Consider the following 23,583-nt stretch of genomic DNA (forward strand, 5'->3'; position numbering starts at 1 on the left):
TAATTGAGCTTCACATGAAGTACATGAGGTAGTTTGGAGGAAACTTTGCGTAATTAGACTTAGAAAGAGAAGTCGAGAAACTTCTCAAAAAGAAAAAAGTGCATGAAGAATAGCTCCTCACACTTAAAAAAACCCCCCAACATATCAGCTAATGAAATACCAGAACTACAGTTCCTGCCTATATCAGATGCTTGCATCTATTGAATCACTCCATGGTGAGTCATCCAGGGCAGACAGTACTATATGACATGATGCTATGGAGTGGGAAGACTGAAGATCTCCCCAGCGATTCTTTGATAAAAGCCAAATACTTCTTAAATTGTATGGCTTCTGATTTTCCAGGGATAACACGCTCAAACACAAAGGAAATGCAATTGGCTGGATAAACCTCGGCCGAAAAGAATTCCGAAAAAATATGGATATAGCACCATCTACTGACATTACGGGTCTTCGCAGGGGGATGTTTTAGAAACGGGGAGACCTTACAATAACGCGGCAGCATTCCCCTAACTTGCACAGGTTCGGTTCCTCCTTGTATTTACAGCTCTGCAAACTCAAGATAATGCCGATCCTTGCCTCAAGGGTTTAGCAACTGAAAATGAAACTAAGAAAACATGGTATCTCAATAGAAAAAATGAGAAAAATGGGAGGAAAAACGAGACCAAAAATGAGTAGCTGAGTGAGTCAAGGTGTGTCCTGGAGCTAAAGGAGGATGTTGCTAGCAAAGGGAGTGAGTTCTCAAGATGTCATTTGAAAGCCCCAACACTTTTCTTCTTTTTGGTTTTGAACTGCATTCATATGGGCCATCCATACAGTTTATTAGAGTCAGTGGAACTCACTGTTGAAAGAGTTTCCCCCTCCTGTATCCCATGTAATTTCCGGCTGGTGAGATAAGTTGACAGGACTAAAGGCCTGCTTGAAGACCAGAGTTGGTGTAGACAGCCAGGTGTGTGGAGGAGGGTAGGAATGCGGTCAAACCAAAAGACTGTCAGATTGTCTCGACTGCACCTTGTAATTTCATTATTCCTAGGTTATATTTAGTTCATTAACTTGATTTAGATATAGAAAATAGTGTGCAAACAGCCAAGATGGAAACATGTTAGGTAGGGTGAACTCAGCTCAGTCAAAGAAAACTGCTGCTGGAGCTGCAGAGCAGGTTTATTGTGTCTTAACAGAAGAGCATGGAGAACCTCTTCTCCCACCTCCTAGCCAGGGTGTCCCCATGACATATGCCATCTGTCCCTGCTGCTGAAGCAGAAACAGCAGGCAGCGCGCCTTGCTCCGCCACTGGAGAGCAGCATGGGGAGCAAAGCAAGGCGAGACATGGACCTGGGATAAGCTGATCAGGACAGGATGAAAGGTTAATACTTTTGGTGTCAACGTTTAGAGCCATAGCACTGCTGCTGTTTTGGAATACCATAGAATCAGAGAATCCTAGAATGGGCTGGGCTAGAAGGGACCTTAAAGATCACCTCAAAGATCAACTGTGGGCAGGATACTTTTCACTAGACCAGCTCCCTTATGAACCTCTGTACCAACCAAAACATGACCAGACCACACTCCCAGAGCCACACTGGAAAGCTATATAACCTTTTATTTTTTGTAGCTGCAACTGAGATGGTCATCCTGCTAGATTAATACTAGTCAGCTGATCTGCTTAGCTCTCCCCTGTAAGAAAAAATTGTGTCATTATTCCTTGTGAAGCACTTCCTCAACTTTTTGACCTGGATTATTTGGTTCTAATAAAATGTATCTGCAGTAAATAATAAATATTAAGAAAGCAAACAATCTGTGACCGAATTTTTTTTTCCATAAAAATAGATGTTTGCTGAGTGGAATGGTATACAATACTGAACCCAGAATGTGCACAGAACAGGATACTAATGCAGCTGAACACCCCAGAAATCAGTTTCCTGTGTGACTTTGTCTTTACGCCTTCAGAACGACAAAGTTGGTGTTTAACCAGAGATCTTTCATACTTCCTCCGTACTTCACAAAGTATTTTTATTTCTCAAATAAGTCAGTATTTTGGATGATGTTGCACATGCCTGCATCAAGACAGGAACAGGTTGTATACTTGAAAATTGTTTGAAGAACAGCTTTTAAAATTATTTATAAAATGCATATTCAAATGCATAAAAATGCGTATGTTTCTCCATACTAATAACAATTTTCAGGAGATTATTTCCTTTTCTGAATCCTAAAGCAGCCTTCTAAGCAGTGTGGAGTTCAGAAAGCATTATCTGCACTTATATTGAGGCCAACAGGAACACCATTATTCAAGGTGCCGTTTCCTGATGGGCTTAATTCCACCTAAATACATGGTGCTGCTATGGCAAGTGGTGCTCCTATCCCACTCGTGCTTTTAACTATGACTTGGCTAGGGCACCAGCTAGGATGGAAACTACGAATTTGTTGCGGTCTTAATTTGCAGGTGAGCAGGTGCCCTCCTCTGTGGGGGTGCAGCCCACGGGAGCGCTGATGTCCACACCGGCCCGCAGCCCGCAGCCACACCGAGATCGGACTGTGCAGGTCATGCAACCCTACTCTGAGGCTGCTTCTTAGCCGTTCTAGCCCTGATTCACACAAAAATGCAGTCTCAGGCATAGACTCCCTCCATGCTCGCATCTGCTTTAGTGTGCGAATGCTGACCTTTTCCGCTACATTAGACAAAGCAGCATCTATAGGCTCCACTCCTTAGTGTGAGACAGGCAGCTGCCAATCTTAAATCACCTAACTGCCCAAAAATCGAAGCCATATTATAATCCTCGTAACTTCACGCACTGTCATTTCACACCAGGCTTGCACAAAGCCCGTCTCCCGCACGAACGCCGGGCAGGAGCGCAGGGCAGGGCGGAGCGGAGGCCGCGGCCTGCGGACGGCGCGGCGGGCTCGGCGCGGCGGGCTCGGCGCGGCGGGCTCGGCGCGGCGGGCTCGGCGCGGCGGGCTCGGCGCGGCGGGCTCGGCGCGGCGGGCTCGGCGCGGCGGGCTCGGCGCTGCCGGCTGCTCCGCCGCGTTCCACCCAACAAAGCCGCTCCCCGCGCTCGGGCACGCCCAGCGCCCGCAACACCCGCTCCCGGTACTGGCCAGCCCAGCAGCGCACGGCAGCACCGCGCGGCTGCGGCACAAGCCACCACCGCCCTGGCCACGGCCGGCCCCGCTCCCCTCCCTCGCCCGCAGCCGCCATCGAAGCGCCGCCCGGCGCCCTCCCCTCTTCCCCTCTCTTCCTCTCCCTTCCCCTCTCCTCTCTTCCCTTCCCTCCCCTCCCCGCCCCTCAGCGGCCGCTCCCTCGCGAGAGGCGCCGCTCGCCGCCGCCCCGCCCCGCCCCGCCCCGCGCGCCGCAGCCCCGCCCGGCCGCGGCTCCGGCGGGCGCAGAGCGCCGCGAGCAGCCATGATGGTGGGTCCGGGGCGGCCGCGGCGCCGGGCCGGGGCGGGGCAGGGCGGGCGGCGCGGCCGGGCACTCGCTAACCTGTGCGCTTTGTCTCCCCTCGCCCTCCCTGCCGCCGGCCGTGCCTTTCCGTGCCCCCTGCCTGCGCCGCCGCCTCGCCCCCAAGCAGGAAGGCTCGGACGACGGCCCAGATTTCCTCTCGGAGGAGGACCGAGGTGTAAGTGCCGCGGGGAGGTGTCGGGACCCGGCGCCTGGGGCTGGGCGCGGGGCAGACGGGGTCGGCCCCTCTTCGGGGGCCTCCGGGCGCTGCTGGCCCGAGCCCGCCGCGTGGGTGTCGGACGGAGGCGGGATGCTGGGCAGCGACCGTCCGGGCTGTCCGTCCGTCCGTCCGCCGCGATCTGCTCCTGGCACAGCCTCCCGCTGATATCGGCGTCTGTGTGCGTGTGCCCCTCATTGTTCTGCCAGCCAAGTTTTGGAAGGACAGTCGTGTCACGCTGTCGTTGGAGTAGCTGGGGAGGGGGTTGTGGCAGAGGTGGCTGTCCGCTCCCCGCGGCCCCGCTCTCCCGCTGCACACGCCCGGCGGGCCGGTCCTGCCAGGCTGACCGGCCCTGGAGAGCGCCAGGTTCCATGGCCAGCCGCGATCCAGGGCTTGGGGGATGCAGTCCTGGCCTCCCTTCTCCCTTCAGGCCCAGGGGCTCTCCCTTAGATAACAGTGGGACATTTACATTGCACACACATGCTGCATAATAAATTCTTTATTGAAGTTCTGTTGTTGAGACAGGACGCCACAATTACGTTTCTTACTGCGAAAACCTTTTCCTCTGCCTTTCTGTTTCTGGCCTTAGTTTCTCTTCTGACTTCTGTATCCATCTTTATTTAAGTTGCCTGCCTCACTTAAGCAACAAATCAGCTAACCTAGTATAATTTAGTCAGACTGATTATCCATGTCACTTAGTATCTTGAGAAAGACCAACTGTGAGCAAGGTAGGAGAGCAGCTTCAGGGTTGCTTAGGTTCCCTTGCCTGTTCGTGGTTATTGAAGTGACTGTATACAGCATATTATTAAAAATACAAAAATCTGAGAAACACTATGTTGGTATAATGTTTTATCATGCACACCATAGTCAGATGTTAAACTCGTTGCATTTTATGTTCCAGTTTATGGCCAGAAATTTAAAAAGGCATTCTGATATTGTATCAGGCCAATTCTGGCTACTGTAAAGCTTTTGTCTTTACCTATATAGCTACTTTACTAATGATATCAGATAAAAGAGAGAGGGGAGGTTGTAGTTGTTGTTCTTTGAGTATCTCAGAATAAGGACTGAAGAGCTTACTAACTGTGGAATTTTATTTACATAGGTATTTTACATGGGTTGTCCCTGGTACTTAGGAACAGCCTTTGATGTACACAGTTAAGTTGCCTTTATCTGAAGGTGCAGGTAGAATATAACCTGTGGATCTGACCTCCTGTGAAACTTGTTTGTTTGGCTGGTTATTAGTTTTCCCTCTAAGGCTACAGGTCGTTAAGAGTTCACAAGGTAATTTGAAAACCGTAAGAAATAATCTCTTAGCAGTCTTGTTTGTACTGCTGTATGACTTACCATCTCAGTTGGCTAAATGCAGTCTTTTTTTTTTTCTCTCCTGCATCTTCACCCAGTACTGAGGAATTAAACTAGAACAGTGGCCTTCTCATTTCCCTGAGTTTTTTTTTAGGGTTTCTTATTTTCAAATGCCAATCACTATGGGGGATTAATTTTTCTGTTCTGTCTGAATGCCTGGGGTTAAAACACAGGTTGTTATCTTCATGATTTTGTTTGTGAAGTTAATCAAAAGCAATATGGCAGTCTGTTCATGGATGGATTTGCTGTGCTTTAATCTTCAAAACTGTAATACTTTTTGTCTGAGTAGGAGTAGTAAAAATAAGCATCTCTTCATAAAGTGATTCCATAGTTCTTATTTGTTGCCTTTCTCTGCAATTAAATAATGAGTAGGTCAAGCCTTTATTTGAAAGCTTGGATGGCAACTTCTCGTTGGAGTAATTGAGCTTTTAGTTTTGAAAATCAATACTCTTGCCTCTGTTGAATTCAGATATCGCTGTGACAACTGTACTTCTACTGCTGCAAGAGCATGTTTGTTGGCTACAGCTGTGTTAAGTTTAATCTTGGGGTGGTGGGATGAAAGAGGGCTGGAATTTATGCTGCTGCCACACAGAAGAGTAATTCTCAAACAATGGTGTTACACCATATGAAGCCTTTTCTGGAGAACTGTAAAACAGAGCACTGAGAATCATCTTTGAGGAAGTAGCAGTGGGTGGTCTGTAGAAGGAACTTATTATAAATGGTCTACATAAAATGAACTTGTGGGAATTGCTTTTCTGAATTTCACTTAGGAAATGGAATAGGATTGAGTTTGCTTGGTGTAACTTCGGTGCTGTTAGTATTTTGTGCTCTCTCTAACATAAACAATGCATGCTTTGTAAAGTGTAGTATTGCTCCATTAGTACTGCCCTGTGTATTTTATATCTATAGAATCGTTAGGTAACATTCAGTGGAAATGAGCTATCCTTTAGAACAGGTCTGCTGGAAACTTAATGCTGTGAAAACACTTCGAAAGCTTTTGTTGTGAAAGTATTCTTTGTCCCCTTGTTTTGTGTATTTGACTGCCTGTAAAGAATCAGCTGAAGAAAGGGTCCTTTTACTCTAAAATTTTTGAAAGAGCTTAGAGCAGGGAAGTTGCTGTTAATGGATGACATTAACTAGGAATGTAACACTTGGTTGTTTCCCTTGTCTGTACCAGATTCCTGCCATTATCATTTGAAATATAATTGATCCTTAAGCACGAACTTAGATGTTAAATCCTCTCCTTGCATTATGTTCTCAGTTAGTACTGTAACACCTCTTGGCCTGGGTTTTGGCTTCTGGTGTTTTCTAGATCCTTTGAATAGAACAGGGACTTTCTTGGTATAGCATAGGAAACTGTAAAGTAATTAAATCAGGTTTTGCTTTGCAAGTTGTTCAGCATGGATGTAGATAACATATGTAAGTGTAAAATTATTATGCAGTATTGTATGTATTAGACTTGGAGGGGGGTAAGATTAAAAGACTACCTTATTTCTATTTTTCCACACTTTAAGGTACTTTCAGTTTTTATCTGTATCAGACTTATTTTATTTTTTCATTTTCTACTTCCTTTGTCACTAGAAAACCATCCATTGGTGACAGTTTTATTTTGGAAGTAGTGATGCAGAGTTTAAGTTTGTGGTGTGGTGATGTTGTTTGTGAATTTAATTTCCAGTAATGCAATGTGATTCGTTGTGTCACATGAATACATTTAAAGCCCTTCAACTTTCTGATTGTCTTTGACACCTTTCATAAATGCTTCATTACCATTGCAGATGAAAACATTTCTTGTTGGCAGTCAGGCTGCATGGCATAACTTAACATGTGATTTAACACTTCAAAACTGTTACAAACTTAACTCAGTGTAAATCAAACAAATAGACCTTTACAACTGTATGTCATGGGTGAAGTTGTCATATCTAGTTCTTAATTTTCTCAGCACAGATAGGACTTTGGTATCTGAAGTTGTGAATAGTGCATATGATAAGGCATTGCATTGCATTGGATATGCTCTAATGGCAAACTTGATCAGCTGTTATACTGAATTCTAGAATTTTGTATAGTACCACTTTGGAAGAAAAAAAAGGACATGTGAAAGTATTTTGGTATAAATATTTGTGACTGTGAAAGATTACAAAAATGCCATTTAGATAATCCAGATTATTTTCTGAGATTACTCAGTCTGTTAATTTATTCTGGGGGGACCAGACGAAAACAAACAGTACCCCAGACAGGGTAACCACAAAAACCTTTTTACACGCTGAAAAATGTGGTGTCATGACATAAGGGAGACATTGGTATGTCATTATATTTTTCTTTCCTAAATTAGATGGTAAGCACTTTGGAAACTCAGTAGGAGCTGGGAGATTCTGCCTCTAAGAAGCGATCTGCAAGAAACCATTGCATGATAATACATATGCCTTTGTGTGAGGCAGTGACCCTCTAAACCTTGGGAAAACAAAAGGCGATGCCTGAATCACGTGTGTGAATATGTTACTGTGCAGTCATTTTAATGATTTCCAACTTCACTGTAAGGAAAAGCTATGTGTAAGAACTTTTGAACAGTTACATTTTGCTAGCCTTAGCAGAATATGCTAGACTGCATGGTGCTGGTTTACTTTAACACACTAATTTGAAGATCCATGAGTCTGGTTGCTGCTACATAGACAAGAGCTGTGCATGCATCGAGGTTAACAGCAAGACTAGAGTGGGATCTGACCACTGTGATTCAATAGAAAGGTAACTTTATATAAAAAACAAGATGTGGCAGTTGATGCTTCTGTCCTAGAGCTTTTCCAGTGCCTCACAGTGTTACCTTCAAAATCTGCTCATGTGTAACCTCTGTACTATGTGTTGAGAATACTTACAGCATTTTTGTACTTAAATATTGACTTAAAAATACAATCCTGAAAAAAATGTGTGGAAAAAAAGTCAAAATCTATGTATGGTAAAACACTTTTTATACTGTAGAATGGGATATTTGTAGAAAAAAATGCAGCATCAGAGAAAATGCCATGTCTCAGTAAAGCGTATGCCTTGTGAGCATGATGTTGAAATATTTTTTGACAGTGTGATTGGAAAAGATTTCAGGGTTAGCATTAGTGCTTGTAAAAACATTCCAAATGTCTGTTGGTCATGATGATGAAATTGTCATGGGGCAGATTCCTCTAGAACAGCAAAGGGTGCAAGGGTGAGGGGACTTGAATTTCCAGTTGGGCTCTAGATGAGGTTGCACCAAGTACTGAAGCTTTTGGTCCAGTTACTGCCAAATACTGTGGTGCTCAGATAATATTTCAGTTTTGCTATATTAGATCATTGCCTTTTTTTTTTTTTTTTTTTTTTTTCAATGTGACTGGAATTATTTTGTGAAAGAGTTCAGGTTTCATGTCTTGTAGAAAAAACCACGTGTATTCCTTGCAATTTTGCCATTTCTCATGCTCGTTTTGAAGACCTCAAAGTCAGGTTTGAATGTTTTGCCTTGGGGCTTTTCAGAAAAAAAATATTTCCAAGAAGACTTAGCTCTGTGAAGTTCAGGATATTCTTTTAAGCTTTTTCATTATATGATGAGAGATGTTGAACAGAATAGTCTAAGACAGTGTGAGTAAATCAGGTCTATAACTGCTCTTGCTTCTTTGACATACAGAACCACTTTTCCCCTTAAAAGTACCTTTCCAATTTTTAACATCTTTATAATTATCTTTACAAGTATATTTACTTTACAAGTATATTTAGAGCAGCTTATCAGTTCAGAGGAATGGAGACGATAAAGAGAAAAACCTACCAAACTTGTTGCTATCTGTAAATGTACTTTGTCTTGAGCATCTCAATTACTAGCAAATTAAGAATCTACAGAAATGAAAATAGTGCACTAACAAGGCATACTGTTAAAGGAGATTACTATTTATTTGGTGGTTCATAAGGAGTACTACTGGAATGTCTTTTTCTGCTGTTTTTTTATTTTAAGTATTTATATTTAAAATAATCTTTTAATATTGAGGGGTTTTGTGATCTGTCTTCAGTATTGCAGCATTAGATTTGATTTCAAAGGAATAATAATGGAAATAGTTTACCTTTTTATTTTTTTTAATTTTAAGCTAAATATATTTTTCTTCAGCTTAGAGCAATAAATGTAGATCTCCAGACTGATGCTGCTCTGCAAGTGGATATCTCAGATGCACTCAGTGAGAGGGATAAAGTGAAATTCACAGTCCATACAAAGGTAAAACCTGGGTTTGTACATGCAACAGTTCTTAATTATGTGCAAAAGAGAGTTTGCTTAAACTGTTTGTTGAAACAAAGTGTAACACAATCCAGAGGAAATGAGAAAGTAGAATTATCTCATGTTTATGAGACTGTGTAGCTGCAGTGCATAAGAGAAAGATAATTAAGATTTAAAAAGCTGTTTAGAACAAAGTTATGTTCTTTTTTTTTCTGTATTGATGTGTTATTATGCCATTCCCATGCTTATTAATTAGCCTATTTGCAGGTAGAATCTTTAATGTACATGAATATACTTCAGTATGGTTTTTTAAATTCGATTAGATCTTGTTATAGTTTCAGATTCTAAAAGCATATTTTGCAATTGTATTACATTCAGGGATCATTTTAAATTACTGTTTATGGCTTTTTTGAGATTCAAATGTGTATTGATTGCAGAGTGACAGAATAATTGAAGTTGAATAAAATATCTGGACATCATTAATCCTATCTCCTCCCTCATTCTCACCATTAAATTAGAATGCACAAGAGGACATTGCTCAGGATTTGTCCATTTGGGTTTCGATTATAGAATCATTGAATCACTTAGGTTGGAAAAGACCTGTAAGATTGAGTCCAACCATTACTCCAGCACTGCTGAGTCCACCATTAAACCATGTCCCTAAGTGCCACATCTGCATGTGTTTTAAATACCTCTAGGATGGTTGCTCAATCATTTCCCTGGGCAGCCCCTTCTAAAACTTGACAGCCCTTTTGGTGAAGAAATGTTTTAATATACAATCTAAACCTCTCGTAGTGCAACTTGAGGTCATTTCCTCTTGTCCTCTCACCTCTTACATGGGAGAAAAGACCAGCTCCCACCTGGCTACAGCCTCATATCAGATCCTTATTGAGAGTGATAAGGTCAACCCTTGATTTTTCTCCAGCCAAAACACCTCCAGCTCCCTCAGCCACTCTTCATCAGATTTGTGCTCCAGAGCTGCCACCAGCTCTGTTCCCTTCTCTGGACATGCTCCAGCACCTCAGTGTCTTTTCTGTCATGAGGGGCCCAGAACTGAACACAGCACTCGAGGTGTGGCCTCACCAGTGCCCAGCACAGGGGGACAATCACTGCCCTGGTCCTGCTGGCCACCTTATTTCTGATACAAGTCAGGATGCTGCTGGCCTTCTTGGCCACCTGGGCACAGACTGGATCATGTCCAGCTGCTGTTGACCAGGTTCTTCTCCACTGGGCAGCTTTCCAGCTGCTCAGTCCCCAGCCTATAGCACTGTCTGGGGTTGTGACCCAAATGCAATCCTGGCTCCTCACCTTGTTGAACCTCCTGCAGTTGGCCTCAACCCATGGATCCAGCTGGTCCAGATCCCTCTGCAGATCCTTCCTGCCTTCTGGCAGATCAACACCTCTGCCCAACTTGGTGTCACCTACAAACTGACTAAGGGGCACTTGGTTCCCTCATCCAGATCATTGATAAAGATACTAAACAGAACTCCAGGATTAAATTGATAAAGATATTAAACATGTCAATGAGAGCAGACACTCTACAACCTCTTATGGGAACCCATGCCAATTGATTACTGCACTAAGATGAGGGTAATAATTGTGATGTGAACTTCTGGAGACTTTTTTGTTGTTCCCTCAAGGCTTTTTCTCATGTAGTAATGAAAAATCTTGTTTTTTGTTGAGTTTTTCTTCCTCCCTACCTCCTTCATTGCCATAATTCTACCTCCTTTTACCCTTCTAGAGTTCCTTACCAAATTTCAAACAAAACGAATTTTCTGTTGTCCGGCAACATGAAGAGTTTATTTGGCTTCATGATTCTTTTGTTGAGAATGAGGACTATGCTGGCTATATTGTAAGTACTGGTATTCTTTTGGTTTATATGTACCATTTTCTGTGGGCTGGACCAAAACTACTCGAGACTGCGTTTAAATGCACTGGAAACAGCAGGTGTTCAGTCCTTATAAAATCAGATAAGCTTCTCTAATACTTCAGTTTACGCAATTATACAAAATTAATGGTTGAAGCAAGCTTGAAAGAAAGCTACAGTAGCTGTCATATTTTCTTGCCCTTTACTTCTAAGAATTGAGTAGTTAAATTTGTCTCCAAGTGTATTTTTATGCCACTGTGTTAAAAGTGTGGGAGCGGGTTGAACTGTATAACTTGGTGGTATTGTTTCTGCAAGTTAATGTTTAACTTAGTTACAAGTTTCATGTTGCCTTTGTTTTAAGAGTTCTCATTATAAAGATCAGAATCATTTTTCCATAAGTAAGAGGAAGGAAAAAACAATTTAAATACCATGTAGAACTACAGGGAACCTCAGTATATAATAACTTATAATTTGAAGTTAATTTCAGGCATTCCAGGAGCAGAGGTCTCAAGACAGGCACTGTATGATACTGCATATTAAAAATGGTACTGCTTTTCATATGTTAATTGCAAATAGGAATATTTTTCACCTTGGTATGAAAGTTAGGTGTTTGTTTTGTGTTTGGGGGATGTTTACTGATTCAGAGGGTAAACAGATATTTCTAATTGATTACTGGTAAATTATAATGAGTATAATCAGTGATGGTCATACCATTCTTGAGCTAGTCTTTTCCTAGTCGGAAAAGCTATTTGAAGTGACTAGACCTTCAATGTTGTCATAACTAATTTCAGCTACAATTTAAACATATTTAGTTCTTTGTTCCTTTCCTGGCACTGGTTCAGGTTTAGTTTGACTCTGATGTTTTCTCTTCAGTGTTAATATACTGTGATACAAAATTAACATAGACCCCTGTTGACTGGGGCCTTTGTTACTTCAACACATATGTTTTTAATGTCAGCAGAGTTGTACGAAAGAGCTAGTGCCTGCAAACAATAAGGAATGGTTTTCTTGGTTTAAAGTTTTGGGGAGTTAGAAATGGATGGTGTGAAATTCTTTTTTTTTTTTCTTTCTTTAAATAAGAAATAATCCTTACCAAATAAGCTACACCAAAACTAATTAAGAATAATTTTTTCAAGTTTTAAGTCATTGTCGTAGGAAATGAAGTATTATTTGGATTCTGCTGTAATTAAACTGAAGCTATTAGTTAATACTTTAGTAATCTTCAATGACACTTGACCGAAATTGGTGTAGTAATGCAGCACGAATAGCTCCTGAATGAGAGACTTTATCCAGAAATGCTGTAATGAATGATGAAAGAGAGAAACATGTATTAAAAAGCTGCAGGCAGTCTACAGTTCCTGTACTGTGAATGGGTGTTGTTTGACTGCGAAAATGAGAACTTAAAAAAAATTGGATTCAATTCCAGATTCCACCAGCACCACCCAGGCCTGACTTTGATGCCTCCAGGGAGAAACTGCAGAAACTTGGAGAAGGGGAAGGATCAATGACTAAAGAAGAATTCACCAAGATGAAACAAGAACTGGAAGCGTATGTAAACTTGATTACTACTTTATGAATTTATTTATATTCCAAAACTTTTAATGCTGATTGCTGTCCCATGTTTCTGATCTTACTGTAATGGTTCTCTGTGAAACACAGACTTGAAAATCCAATTGTTATATAACCAAGGTTAATCTTAGTGATCATGATCAGTGCCATTAGGAAAATTGTAGAAATAATTTCATGGAAGGTCTTCTAAAACAGGAAATAAATCAGCTTGGTTTTGAGCATTCCTTCATAAGAAAGAAAGTACTTAGATCCTGTTCTTCACAGAACATCTGCAAAGGGAGGAGATAACCTCTATCTTTTTTAGTTCTGGTGTTCCACGTTTGATAAGTATAATTAGACTTTAGGGTAATACACGCAGTGATTGGGAATAGGGAGCTGTGCATGTGGTTGGTACTGTAAACATAGATGCCAACCTTTTGTTCTCCAAGTAATATGAAGATTACTAGAAAATTCCTTTTTTGACACTTTTAAAAAAAAATTTTTGTGCAAGGAGAATATACTTCCTGAAAATACTATTTTCTCTTACTATGAATTTAATTTATATTGAAATAACTGCTCTGAAGCTTCTTGTTCCATATTGAATTACACAGTGAAGTTTCTCCTTGCTTCGTCCATTTTCTTTATCATGCATTCACTTCTTTGATCTTTTTCCTGTCATTGGTTTCAGTTTTCAAGTGTATATTTACGCTGCTTCTAGACTGCTTCTATCAAGAGCTCTGAATTGGCAAGAAAAGTACATAGAACTCTTACAACTGCTGCTTTCTCTCCGAACTTCAGCTGCTGTGAGCAAATGTCTTAAAAAGCTCTGTATTAGTGAGATGTACAACATAATTTATAGCAGAGTAGATATACACTTCATATGCAGAAAACTGGAAATTAGCAGAACACTATAGATTTTAAAGAATCTGGTTTTCCAGCGGCCCTGATCATGATTCTCTTGTGGTCTGGTTAGGGGTTGGATAACACAGAAAACTTTGGGTTTCTTCTACTGCCACCTCCATCCTCTGCATCCTCCTTTTTTGTCTTCACTGAATGACTACTACTCTCACTGAGATCAAACATCTCCCAACACTGGCCCTGCTGGTTTGCTGGTATGTAAATCTTAACCTCCTTGCACATAGTGGAAGGAAAAGCACTGATTACAATTTCACTGTTTGACCTCAGAATGGGAAAAAGAGCCCTTTCCTCATTTTTAGATGAGTTGCGTCTTACTCTTTGAATTTGCAATGCACAGTGAATTCTAGCAAACCTTTATTGATAAGAGTGCCTTCCTCTTAATTAAATTGCAAGTGAGTAATTGCTTTGAAGTTGAGTTGGCTGAATGGGGCAACTATGTGATTGTCATGGTTAAATGTGTTTTTTTGTTGTACCTACCAAATGTAGCTCTTAATTTCACTTTTAGAATCACTATGAAGCGAGACAACAATGTAAGCTTTGGCTCAAAAAGGCTAGGTGTTTTAACATGAAATAAAAGACTGTCTAAACAGCTAAAAAAACGACATAAACATGTAAATATGTAAGGAGGGTGCAAATGGGCAAGGGGATGGAGATGGGGAGGAAGGAATTTGCACATCAATACACAGTGCTAAGGGACTGTAGTCTGTACCTTAGTTTCTTGATTTTTGGGTTGCTGGGGAAAGGACAACCAAATGAGGTTACACTTTCAGCAAACCAGTGTCTGTTAGCTAATCATAATAAAATTAGAGTGTATTTGTTGACTCTTTGTTGAAAGTCTCTCTGTAATGTGTTGGGCTTCAAATTTCTCCCTAGTATTAACATTGCAGTATTTATTTATGTCTATATCAAGCATTGGAGTGATAAACTTCAATATATTGGCTTGTAATTTTGTACCTTTACCGAGGATCTCTTAAAGCTGCTCACTAGGTTTATCTTAAACTTACTTGCTTCATATGAAATTCTTATGTCTGTCTTATTTCTTGTTTTTAGTGAATATTTGGCAATATTCAAGAAGACAGTTGCAATGCATGAAGTGTTTTTGTGTCGCGTGGCAGCACATCCTATTTTGAGAAAGGACTTAAATTTCCATGTATTCTTGGAATATAATCAGGATGTGAGTATTGAAATCTGAATTACTGGCAAGAGAAATCGTGATGTGCTTTTATGGTAGGATGGAAAACTGATTAAGAGGGAATTACCTCCTGGAGCAAAAGACATCAATTCCTTCATGCCAGACATATTTGTATTGTAAAAGTTAGAAATTCATTTAGTCTGTAGGAGTTCATTTTCTGCCAGCTGGGGAACCAAATGCACTATATGCTTTAACTTCAGCATCAAAAATATTACTGGAAATCCAGTATATTTTGGATTAAAAAGATGAGCTTTTGGTGGTGATTTTATTTGACAATATACTTTTCCACTCTTGGAATTATTTTTATTTGCTGCAGGGAAAAAATTATGCAACAAAATGGAACACTAATTTTTTAGAATTTGGAACTGTGGTATAAATTCTATTGCTAACAAAACTAGAGAGAATTTCTGATGACATATTCTGATAATGTTAATGATGTGAGTGAAAATGTGGTTAAAGTTTTCCTGAGTATTGGACTAGTGGGGCTTTCCACATGTGACATACTGAATTGAGGTAATAGAGTACTTTTGGACTCGTAGCTCTTTGGTGTTGGAGACAGTGGTTGCTCCTATTCTGCAAAGAGTTTCAGTTACTTTTTAAAATTGCAGGAATCAACATTGAGTGGAAGAAATTATTACAAAGACTGGCTCAGCTTTATACAAACTTAATTGAAAATATGTTAGAGGTTCCTCTATTGCTTGATGTAGAAATCCTTACCGGTTCAGGCCCTCAATTTACATAAACTGGGAGAAGTTAGATGGATAGGAAGGGTGAGGAGGCTTAAACCAGTATGATCTTCTGGAAGTCAAAGATCTCCTATTCACCAAAGAGTCAAACATGGTTGTATCAATTCAACTATCATTACATCAACTCAGCTATACTGTGCATGATAAATACTGTTACTGGTAACTGAAACGTACATGCTGTACATTTGGTACTATCTGTAGGTGCTAGAATGGTTCTGATCTCTTTCCCTTTTTTTTCTCTAGAATGGTATATTAGGTGATAAACTATCTAGTAAATGAGGTAGTCTTCATTCTGTATGCAAGGTGCCCTGTCTCCATTAGTGCAGAGTATAAGAATAAACAGAGAGCAGGAAAACTGTTTTAGGTATAGCAAGTAGGTGTATGTAGTTCTGTTTAAATTTTTTTAAGCTTTTATGGCCTCCAGAAAATGAATTAACTTGATAAATTAATTTGTTTTTCAGTTGAGTGTTCGTGGTAAAAACAAGAAAGAGAAACTTGAAGATTTCTTCAAAAATATGGTTAAATCAGCAGATGGTGTCATTGTTTCAGGAGTAAAGGTGATTACTGCTTCAGATAGCAAGACTTAAAACGTATTAACATTTGTCCTTTTTTTATGAAGCAGAATTTTACATAGGTACAAAAATGGGATGTTTATAGCGATATCTAACTTAAGAATTAGTGGCCAACCATGGGTGAGAACTTGTGGCCTGGATGCAAAATAACTGAGAGCTTTCTCGTGGCCTTTCAGTATTCTATGAAATTAAGCACCCTTTTTTTAATACATAGATAATTGATAATATGGTTGGGGGTTTTTTTGTTCAGGCCTGCCATTTTATAAAGTGGAAAGGAGAACTAGGTCTGACAACGGCTTCTGTTCAGAAGTTCCTAATGGAGTGAATTTTCCCAGTCCTGTAGAATCTGTCTCCTGTTTCAAGGAGCAGCAGTAGAGGTTATATGATTTTTCCTAGTAGATGTAAGAATGTAACCAAGGAAAAAAGTAATGAAAATCCCAATTTAATTCTTACTTTTCCAAAAGCTACAAGATCAATTTTATAGCAATCAAAAATTCTGCAGAGGATGATTTTTAATCTCTTTTCTTTCTTGTGGTAACTTTCTGTTTGGTAGCAATTTTTAAAAGAGTTAAAAGTTTCTAGGGTTAAAGTTTTTTTTGAAACTGCTGCAAAGTGAATATAACCATTAATTATGATTTGGAGAAAAAATATAAAGTCTAAATAACTTTGAGTTTCATAAGAACGTTGTTCAAAGCCCATGTTGTAGGCTATTCCATGGTATTGAGCATCTATGTTATTTTAGAGGGTTTTTAAAAATAAGTATAAACCAGTTATCTCAAATGACAATACAGACAATATTAACATTTACCATAGTTTACCAAATTGAAAGAAGTCTGTCATTAAGATCAGTGTTCTGAGCTAGGAGTTCAAATCATCTTGTCTGAGACTGCAGCCTCTGTGCTACTGGGTGACTTTCATCCCTTCTCCCCTTTTTCTAAGTAGATTACATGTATTCTATTTTTCTGTCTCCCTTTGTGACCCTTGTTATTCCTTCATGTTTAGTTATATAGACCTTTAGGATATGTGTTGCAAATTCTTAATTCTTACGTAATTCTTAATAAAGCTTAAGATCATTATATAAGTGGAGAAGAAATCAGTTCATATAAATGGTGTTTTAGGCAATAAAAACAGATGCATTTCCTGTCATAGCAACAGTGAAACATATAACTTTACTCTGAAATTTCTCTGTAGAGAGTGGGTGAAATCCTCTTTTTTTAATTGTTCCCTTTTTTTTGTAGGATGTAGATGACTTCTTTGAACATGAGAGAACATTCCTTGTAGAATATCACAACCGAGTCAAAGATGCCTCTGCCAAATCTGATAAAATGACAAGATCACATAAAAGTGAGTTTTTTTCCAGGGTGAAAATAGTACTGGTTAAAGTGTACAGAAGTTGTTAGTGAGGAGAAGTAATTTTTTTTGCATGTGAAAAGTGAATTCATTTCTCCAAGTGTAGCCTTCAGAGTTTAAAGTTCAATCTGGCTTTCTAAGTTTAGGCTTGCTGCAGTAGACTGGATGGAGTAAGAATGGCCTGGTGCAAGACTGAGGATATGTTTATTCTTCATGCTGTCTGCTTGAAAAGAAATACACTTTAAGTATTAATGTTTTTTGAAGCCTGACTCAGTCATTTAGGTGTAGAGGTTGGTAATATGGCAGTACACGTGACTTTATTCCTAGTGCAGTTGTTCTTGATAGGATGTGGTTGATTTGACTGAGTGCAATCTCTTGGCAAACCGGGCCGTTGCATTACCTTGCTAACAAAGTTACCTGGAGCAAACTCCTGTCTGGGCCATTGGTTCTAGACTAGGTTTCCATTTTTTAGCCATTTAGAGTGGAGACAGGAAGGCATACATTGAGTAGCTTGTTTTGCAGGATCCCTTTTCTTAATGAGACAAGATTTACCACTTGCCTATTGATTTGTCTTCATGAGCTGAGTGCTAGCCAACTTGATTTCTGAAAGCTCTAGATGGGCTTTTCAAGTGCAGCTCATTTATTTGAGAAAATGGAAAATATTCAGGTTAGGACTATTGTGTTTGATTTAGGATTATTGTGTTTTGAGAAACTCAGAAGAAATTGACCTCTGTTGCTCTTGCTTTTTAAGTTTTTCTGCCTAGATAAATCATAATTGATCTTCCATATTCTGTCTGTTCCTTGGAGTTTGGGTCTGATTTATACTGTTTTTGCTGTCTACAGTAATATAGTTCATACAAAACAAGGTCACAAACCTTTTATGAATCTCCATTGATAAGATCTCTAAAATGGATATTGGATAAGATGTTGAACTAAGAATTTTGAGTTCTTCAGATGCTTTTCTTGCAGTTGCATGAACACTGAGTCTTTTGTAGTTTTAGTATCTATGCTAGAGGATGGAAAGAGTCAGTTATGGCTAAATGAGCTAAGAGCCCTGTATCTGCATTCAGTTCCCACCTGAAGTGGTTCCTGGTGGTTTTGATTGCTTTCTTAAAATGAGAACTGAAATTCATTCATGATAATGAGGTGCCAAGATTTATTTACAGAGTGAGAAAGGCGTTTACATTGGTTGTAGAAGTGGGGAAATCCTTTGAAATGAGGTTGTAGAGGATCTGATGAGAAAGGATTGATCAAACTCATGACAAAGCTTTCCAGGCTCAAATCATGTATGATGTTTACTGACAACTTCTGACAAACTGTGAATTGGGACAAATGGCACCTTTTGAAATTCTGTCTAGAGGAGTAGAGCAGTGACCTGGGAAACCTGTTTTGGAAATGGGCAATCTGTAGTTTATGGATAACATGATCAACAGAGAGATGCAGGTCTTGCAAACACACTTGCTATTTCCAGAAGAAAATAAATTTTTATGTTGAAATTGGAGGAATAGAAGGGGATATTAATTGCTTCCTAATACCACTCTTCACTGTAACCAGCTGCATTGATGATGTATGGAGTAATGAATTATGTGGAAGCTAACCCACTCAATCTGTTAAGGTTGTGTTATTAAGAAAAAATAAGTCTGCTTAAATGCATATAAACTTCAGAAATAACAAACAAATGTATTTTCCTGTTCATTGCTTGGATCTATTAGTTTCCATCATTCATTTAGTTAATACTTTAAGCTTTTTTAAAAAGCTCTGTGTGAAAAGATTTAATTTTTATGTTTTTTATGTTATATAGCAATACCTAACTGGTCAAATTATGCATCCTTCTTAAAAATACTGCTTTTAATTTCATTGTTTAAAGTGATTTAACACTAATGCTACTTTAACCAGTGACTGCTTGTTGCAGATGTAAGGGTTTCCTAGAAATGGGGATGTGCTAGAAAATGTGTTGTGTATATAGTGCTGTATTTTTTGTAGCTTGGGATTTATAGTCAATTAACTGCTCTTAAGCACACAGACTTTTTGTTACTGTTAAACTGTGATTTTTTTTTCCAAAGAGTTTTAAAATAAAATTTAATTCAGACTTTAACCATTAAGTTTGTACATCTTCCATCAAAATAAAACCTAAAAAATTTGCACAGTAAATTCACCTAGCAGGTTCTAATTGCATAAAATACTCCTAGGTAAATTACAGATTGTGCAATTTGGTGACAGCACTGTTTTTACTGTGTGAAGTTCTCCTTCCTATTAAGTGATGTTATCACAATTTTATTTCTACTTGTGTGTTAAAGCATGTCCTTTTACCTATTTTTGAAGAAAGTAATTTCAAAATTTTCAGAAAGAAGAGGAATGAGGTAGTAAAACAAGTGTTTGTTTGTTTTTGTAGATGTGGCGGATGACTATAATAGAATTGGTTCTTCCTTATATGCATTAGGAACGCAGGACTCCACAGATATATGCAAGTAAGATATTGTTAATAACCTACGGGGTAATTTGTTGTGTCTTAATGGTGGCCTACTGAGATTGGTTAACTATTGTTAGGAGAAAAAAACAGAATTTTACAGCTCTATCACATTGAAACATTTTCTTCTCTAGTATTTTATTTCCTTAGCAGGCTGCATTTAACAGTTTTGTTTTAATATTTGCCTGTAAAAAAATGCTAATTTCTACAGTCTGTAGAAAATTGCACAGTTGAGATGGAAAAGTCCTCATCAAATAAGGAAAAAAAAACAAACCCGCAATTCCTTCACCATTTTAAAAAATGTTCCAAATGCTTTGATATATGCAGGAAGCACATGTCTCAGTCTGAGTACATGGATTTTTTTTGAGTGTACCAACATCCTGAAAAATAGTTCTGCTGTTCTGGCAAGTTTACTGCCCTTAGGAAAACAAAGGAATCTACAGAGATCCCCAGAACTCAGAAAGATGTCTCTATGTACAGATGTTGGTCCTTTAGCCTTTCAGTGATTTACCTGAAGATGAAGTCTGGTGTATCTGACAATAAAACTTAGTTAACTAGCTTAAAGGTGTCAGTGCTTGTCAACATACATACATAGTTTGATGTTGGTGTCAGTGTGACAACAGGTAGGACATGAAAGTTAACTTTCTAATTTACCTGAATTACAGTGATATACTTCCAGGTGTGGTGATAGCTTATATACCAGATAGTTTGATGATAGTATTGATATTTGTTGTAGTCTGTTAGAGTGTGTCAGAAATCACATCTGTCTTCTGTCAAAACAGTATCATTTGACTGTAATTCAGTCTTCTGTGAGACTGAAGATGTGTATTGTCTCCTGCAGTGGAGATGTTTCCATGATGTTGCTCACCATCCCTGAATTCCAAGTAAGACATATGTCATGTTTACTGTGTGAAGAAAAGTACATTCAAATTTGTGTAAAGGACACTTGATAATAGTGTAAGGCTATTGCCCATGGTGCTGGTGTTAGGGATTTAATTCAGAGAAGCATAAAGAATCCTTGAGGCGCTGAGAAATTACTCTTTACTTGAGAATATCCATCTGTTACGCTTTGTTTGTCCCTTGCCTTTCTTATATTGCACAGTTGCCACATGTTTGAAATTCGAAACTAGTATGTTCTCTGAGTTCTGTGAATTGTAACTGTAATCAATGCCTTTGCAATCTTTATTGCCAGACACAGACTATAGTGTGAGTTCTAGAAAGTAATTAGACTGTTCAAAACAATGTTGTAATATGAGTTGTTTCCTTTGCACAGGTTTTTTCTGAAGGTGTCAGAGTTATTTGACAAAACAAGGGTATGTACTGTGAAACAGACATCATGTGTCAACAAGGCATTAATATGTAGATTAATATGGAGTTTTAAATGGAGTGTTTAAGCAATGTGTAGTATGGGATGAGGAAGCCTAACATTTCAGTCCTGTGTTTTGTAAAATGAACCCTAGGACTCCTCAGTCTACCGAACATTTCTAGGCAGTCTGCGGTAATACTCTTCTGTTCCTCTAAAATGCATAGAGATCTTCCATACTTGTTACTGGGAATGACAGAACTTGTTATGGATAAAAGAAATGAAGAAATGGAATCCTTAATTTTAAAAAATGGTGGTCATGCTGCTTTTTTTCTGGAGCTGAGATCTGTTTTTGTACTTATTTTACTCAAAAGTAATGTTGCTTATGCTTGTAACCAGTTTTTCAGATATCTTCTCTTTTGCTTTACTTGTTTGGCTTGGTAGAGAGAAGATGTTTGTCTTGTATCAGGAACACTTTCAAATGAAAAATGTGTGCATCTCCTAAACTGACAATTGTATCTGCATAAACACATACTTTAAAGAAAATTAACAGAATTACTTGCTTTGACTCAAAATGTTGCATTTCAGAAATTATCTTTTTTTTTTTAATTAAGGTTTAAAAAATGCAGTTGCAGACTGTATTTCTAATCTGTTTCAAATGCAAGCAAGTTAATTTGTTTTTTTAAGCCGTTTAGCATGTGCAGTTACACAATTAGTCTGCAAAGATCCCTTAACAATTTGTTTTCCTTTGATTACAACAACAACATAAAACTGCATGTGCAACTCTTAATGTAAGTTTGTTTCTCTACATTTTTTCTAGCATATGATAAATATAATTGCTATTGGGGAAAAAAAGCAGTATTTAATATAGAAAGCCAGTTGTCAACTACTGCTCACAGAGTAGCTTATTCCTTACATTTTAATACAATAATTTATTTTTTTTAAACAAAAATCCTAATACTACTTCTCATTTTGCATTTTTAAGTATCCTGTCATTAATGCCTGATTTTAGTTTTTGAAAAAGACCATCTGTTAGGTACTGCATATTTTACATTTAATTTGTATCATACAAATGAATACCCCAAGTCTGGATGCTTTTAAGTTGATCCTTTTGCTTGCTGTTTCTTTTGTTTGATGGTGGTGTTTTGTTTTTCCAGAAAATAGAGGCTCGGGTATCTGCTGATGAAGATCTTAAGCTTTCTGATCTTCTGAAATACTACCTTAGGGAATCTCAAGCTGCTAAGGTGAATCTATGGGTTTTTGTTCAGTGAAACTGTGTTTTTTTTAACATTAAAAAAAAAGTGATATGGGATCATCAGCTCACAATATAGATAGATTAAAGTGCTGCCTTCTCTAGCCTGCAGTTTTTCCCTTAGCTGTAAAACCTGTTTCTGTTGAATATAAGAAGTAATAAAGTAGTTGCTGATGTGGGACTGACTGTGTGGAACTGAGTAAGCCACTTGTCAAGGCCAAATCATGCAGTAACAAGAAACAGTGGAAGGGCTGTTCTCATGTTTGCAGTGTGTTTGGTGTTTGTAATTGCAAGCAATTCTGCATTATTTTAAATATTGAAATTGGGCATTCCGTAAAATCTACTAATGCTGATACAAGAACACATGGGCTGAATTTGATATTCTGTGCTTACAGAAAATTTAATTCTTACTATTGTTTGATGTGAGATGATTAAACAACATCACAGAATGATCAGGCATTTGACAGTAAATGTGTGTAGTTAGAAGATCATGAACTGTTGCACAAAAAAATGTTAACTACTGCTTCTTGGGGTCTGTGTGTATTTCAGATGCATAATCTAAATGTAGTTTGTTTCTAATCTAAGAAGCTGTGAAATTTCCAATGGTTTGCCTTCTTTGGCTTCATGAAGTTTGATCTAAGCCATCTGTTGCTAGCTTCTGTCAGACAAGATGGAGACCAAACAGTATTAATGTTGTGGATCTGATCTAGTATGGACATTCCTGTGACCTGGGGGATGAAGTAAAGTGAATGCAAATAATTTACTAAGTACTGAAATACAGCAACAAGGACTAAAATTAATTTGTTTTTTTTAATTACTTGGACTATTATAAACTCCTTGGGTAGAATCTTATAAGCTCCATACAACCTTTGTTTTCTTAATAGGATCTCCTATATAGAAGATCTAGGTCACTAGTGGATTATGAAAATGCTAATAAGGCATTGGATAAAGCAAGAGCAAAGAATAAGGATGTGCTGCAAGCTGAAACTACTCAACAAATATGCTGTCAGAAATTTGAGAAAATTTCTGAATCAGCAAAACAAGGTATTTGGGTGGTCCTTGGTCCTATGTTACTACTTGAAAATTAACATTTTAGTATGTTATTAATGAGAATTAATCTAATAAGAATAGATTTTTGTACTG

At 38.7% G+C, this 23,583-nt stretch overlaps 1 protein-coding gene across 2 annotated transcripts in view; it reads left to right on the forward strand.

Annotated features, from left to right (window-relative positions):
- Nucleotides 1-3,333: 3,333 nt before the first annotated feature.
- Nucleotides 3,334-23,583, forward strand: part of SNX6 (sorting nexin 6) — a 28,040-nt gene continuing 7,790 nt past the window's right edge. The window contains exons 1-12 of one of the 2 annotated variants that reach the window (XM_021542673.3): nucleotides 3,334-3,397; nucleotides 3,558-3,605; nucleotides 9,121-9,225; nucleotides 10,967-11,077; nucleotides 12,519-12,640; nucleotides 14,609-14,732; nucleotides 15,958-16,053; nucleotides 17,307-17,412; nucleotides 19,811-19,886; nucleotides 21,159-21,198; nucleotides 22,346-22,432; nucleotides 23,325-23,484. In XM_021542673.3, coding sequence (XP_021398348.1) covers nucleotides 3,392-3,397; nucleotides 3,558-3,605; nucleotides 9,121-9,225; nucleotides 10,967-11,077; nucleotides 12,519-12,640; nucleotides 14,609-14,732; nucleotides 15,958-16,053; nucleotides 17,307-17,412; nucleotides 19,811-19,886; nucleotides 21,159-21,198; nucleotides 22,346-22,432; nucleotides 23,325-23,484 — 1,081 coding nt within the window. In that variant the 5' untranslated portion in view covers nucleotides 3,334-3,391. Of the gene's footprint in view, nucleotides 3,398-3,554; nucleotides 3,606-9,120; nucleotides 9,226-10,966; nucleotides 11,078-12,518; nucleotides 12,641-14,608; nucleotides 14,733-15,957; nucleotides 16,054-17,306; nucleotides 17,413-19,810; nucleotides 19,887-21,158; nucleotides 21,199-22,345; nucleotides 22,433-23,324; nucleotides 23,485-23,583 lie in introns of both variants that reach the window. The other variant, XM_021542672.3, reaches the window with a different exon arrangement.

Source organism: Lonchura striata, chromosome 6 (genome assembly GCF_046129695.1).
Source record: "Lonchura striata isolate bLonStr1 chromosome 6, bLonStr1.mat, whole genome shotgun sequence".
Lineage (NCBI taxonomy): Eukaryota > Metazoa > Chordata > Aves > Passeriformes > Estrildidae > Lonchura > Lonchura striata.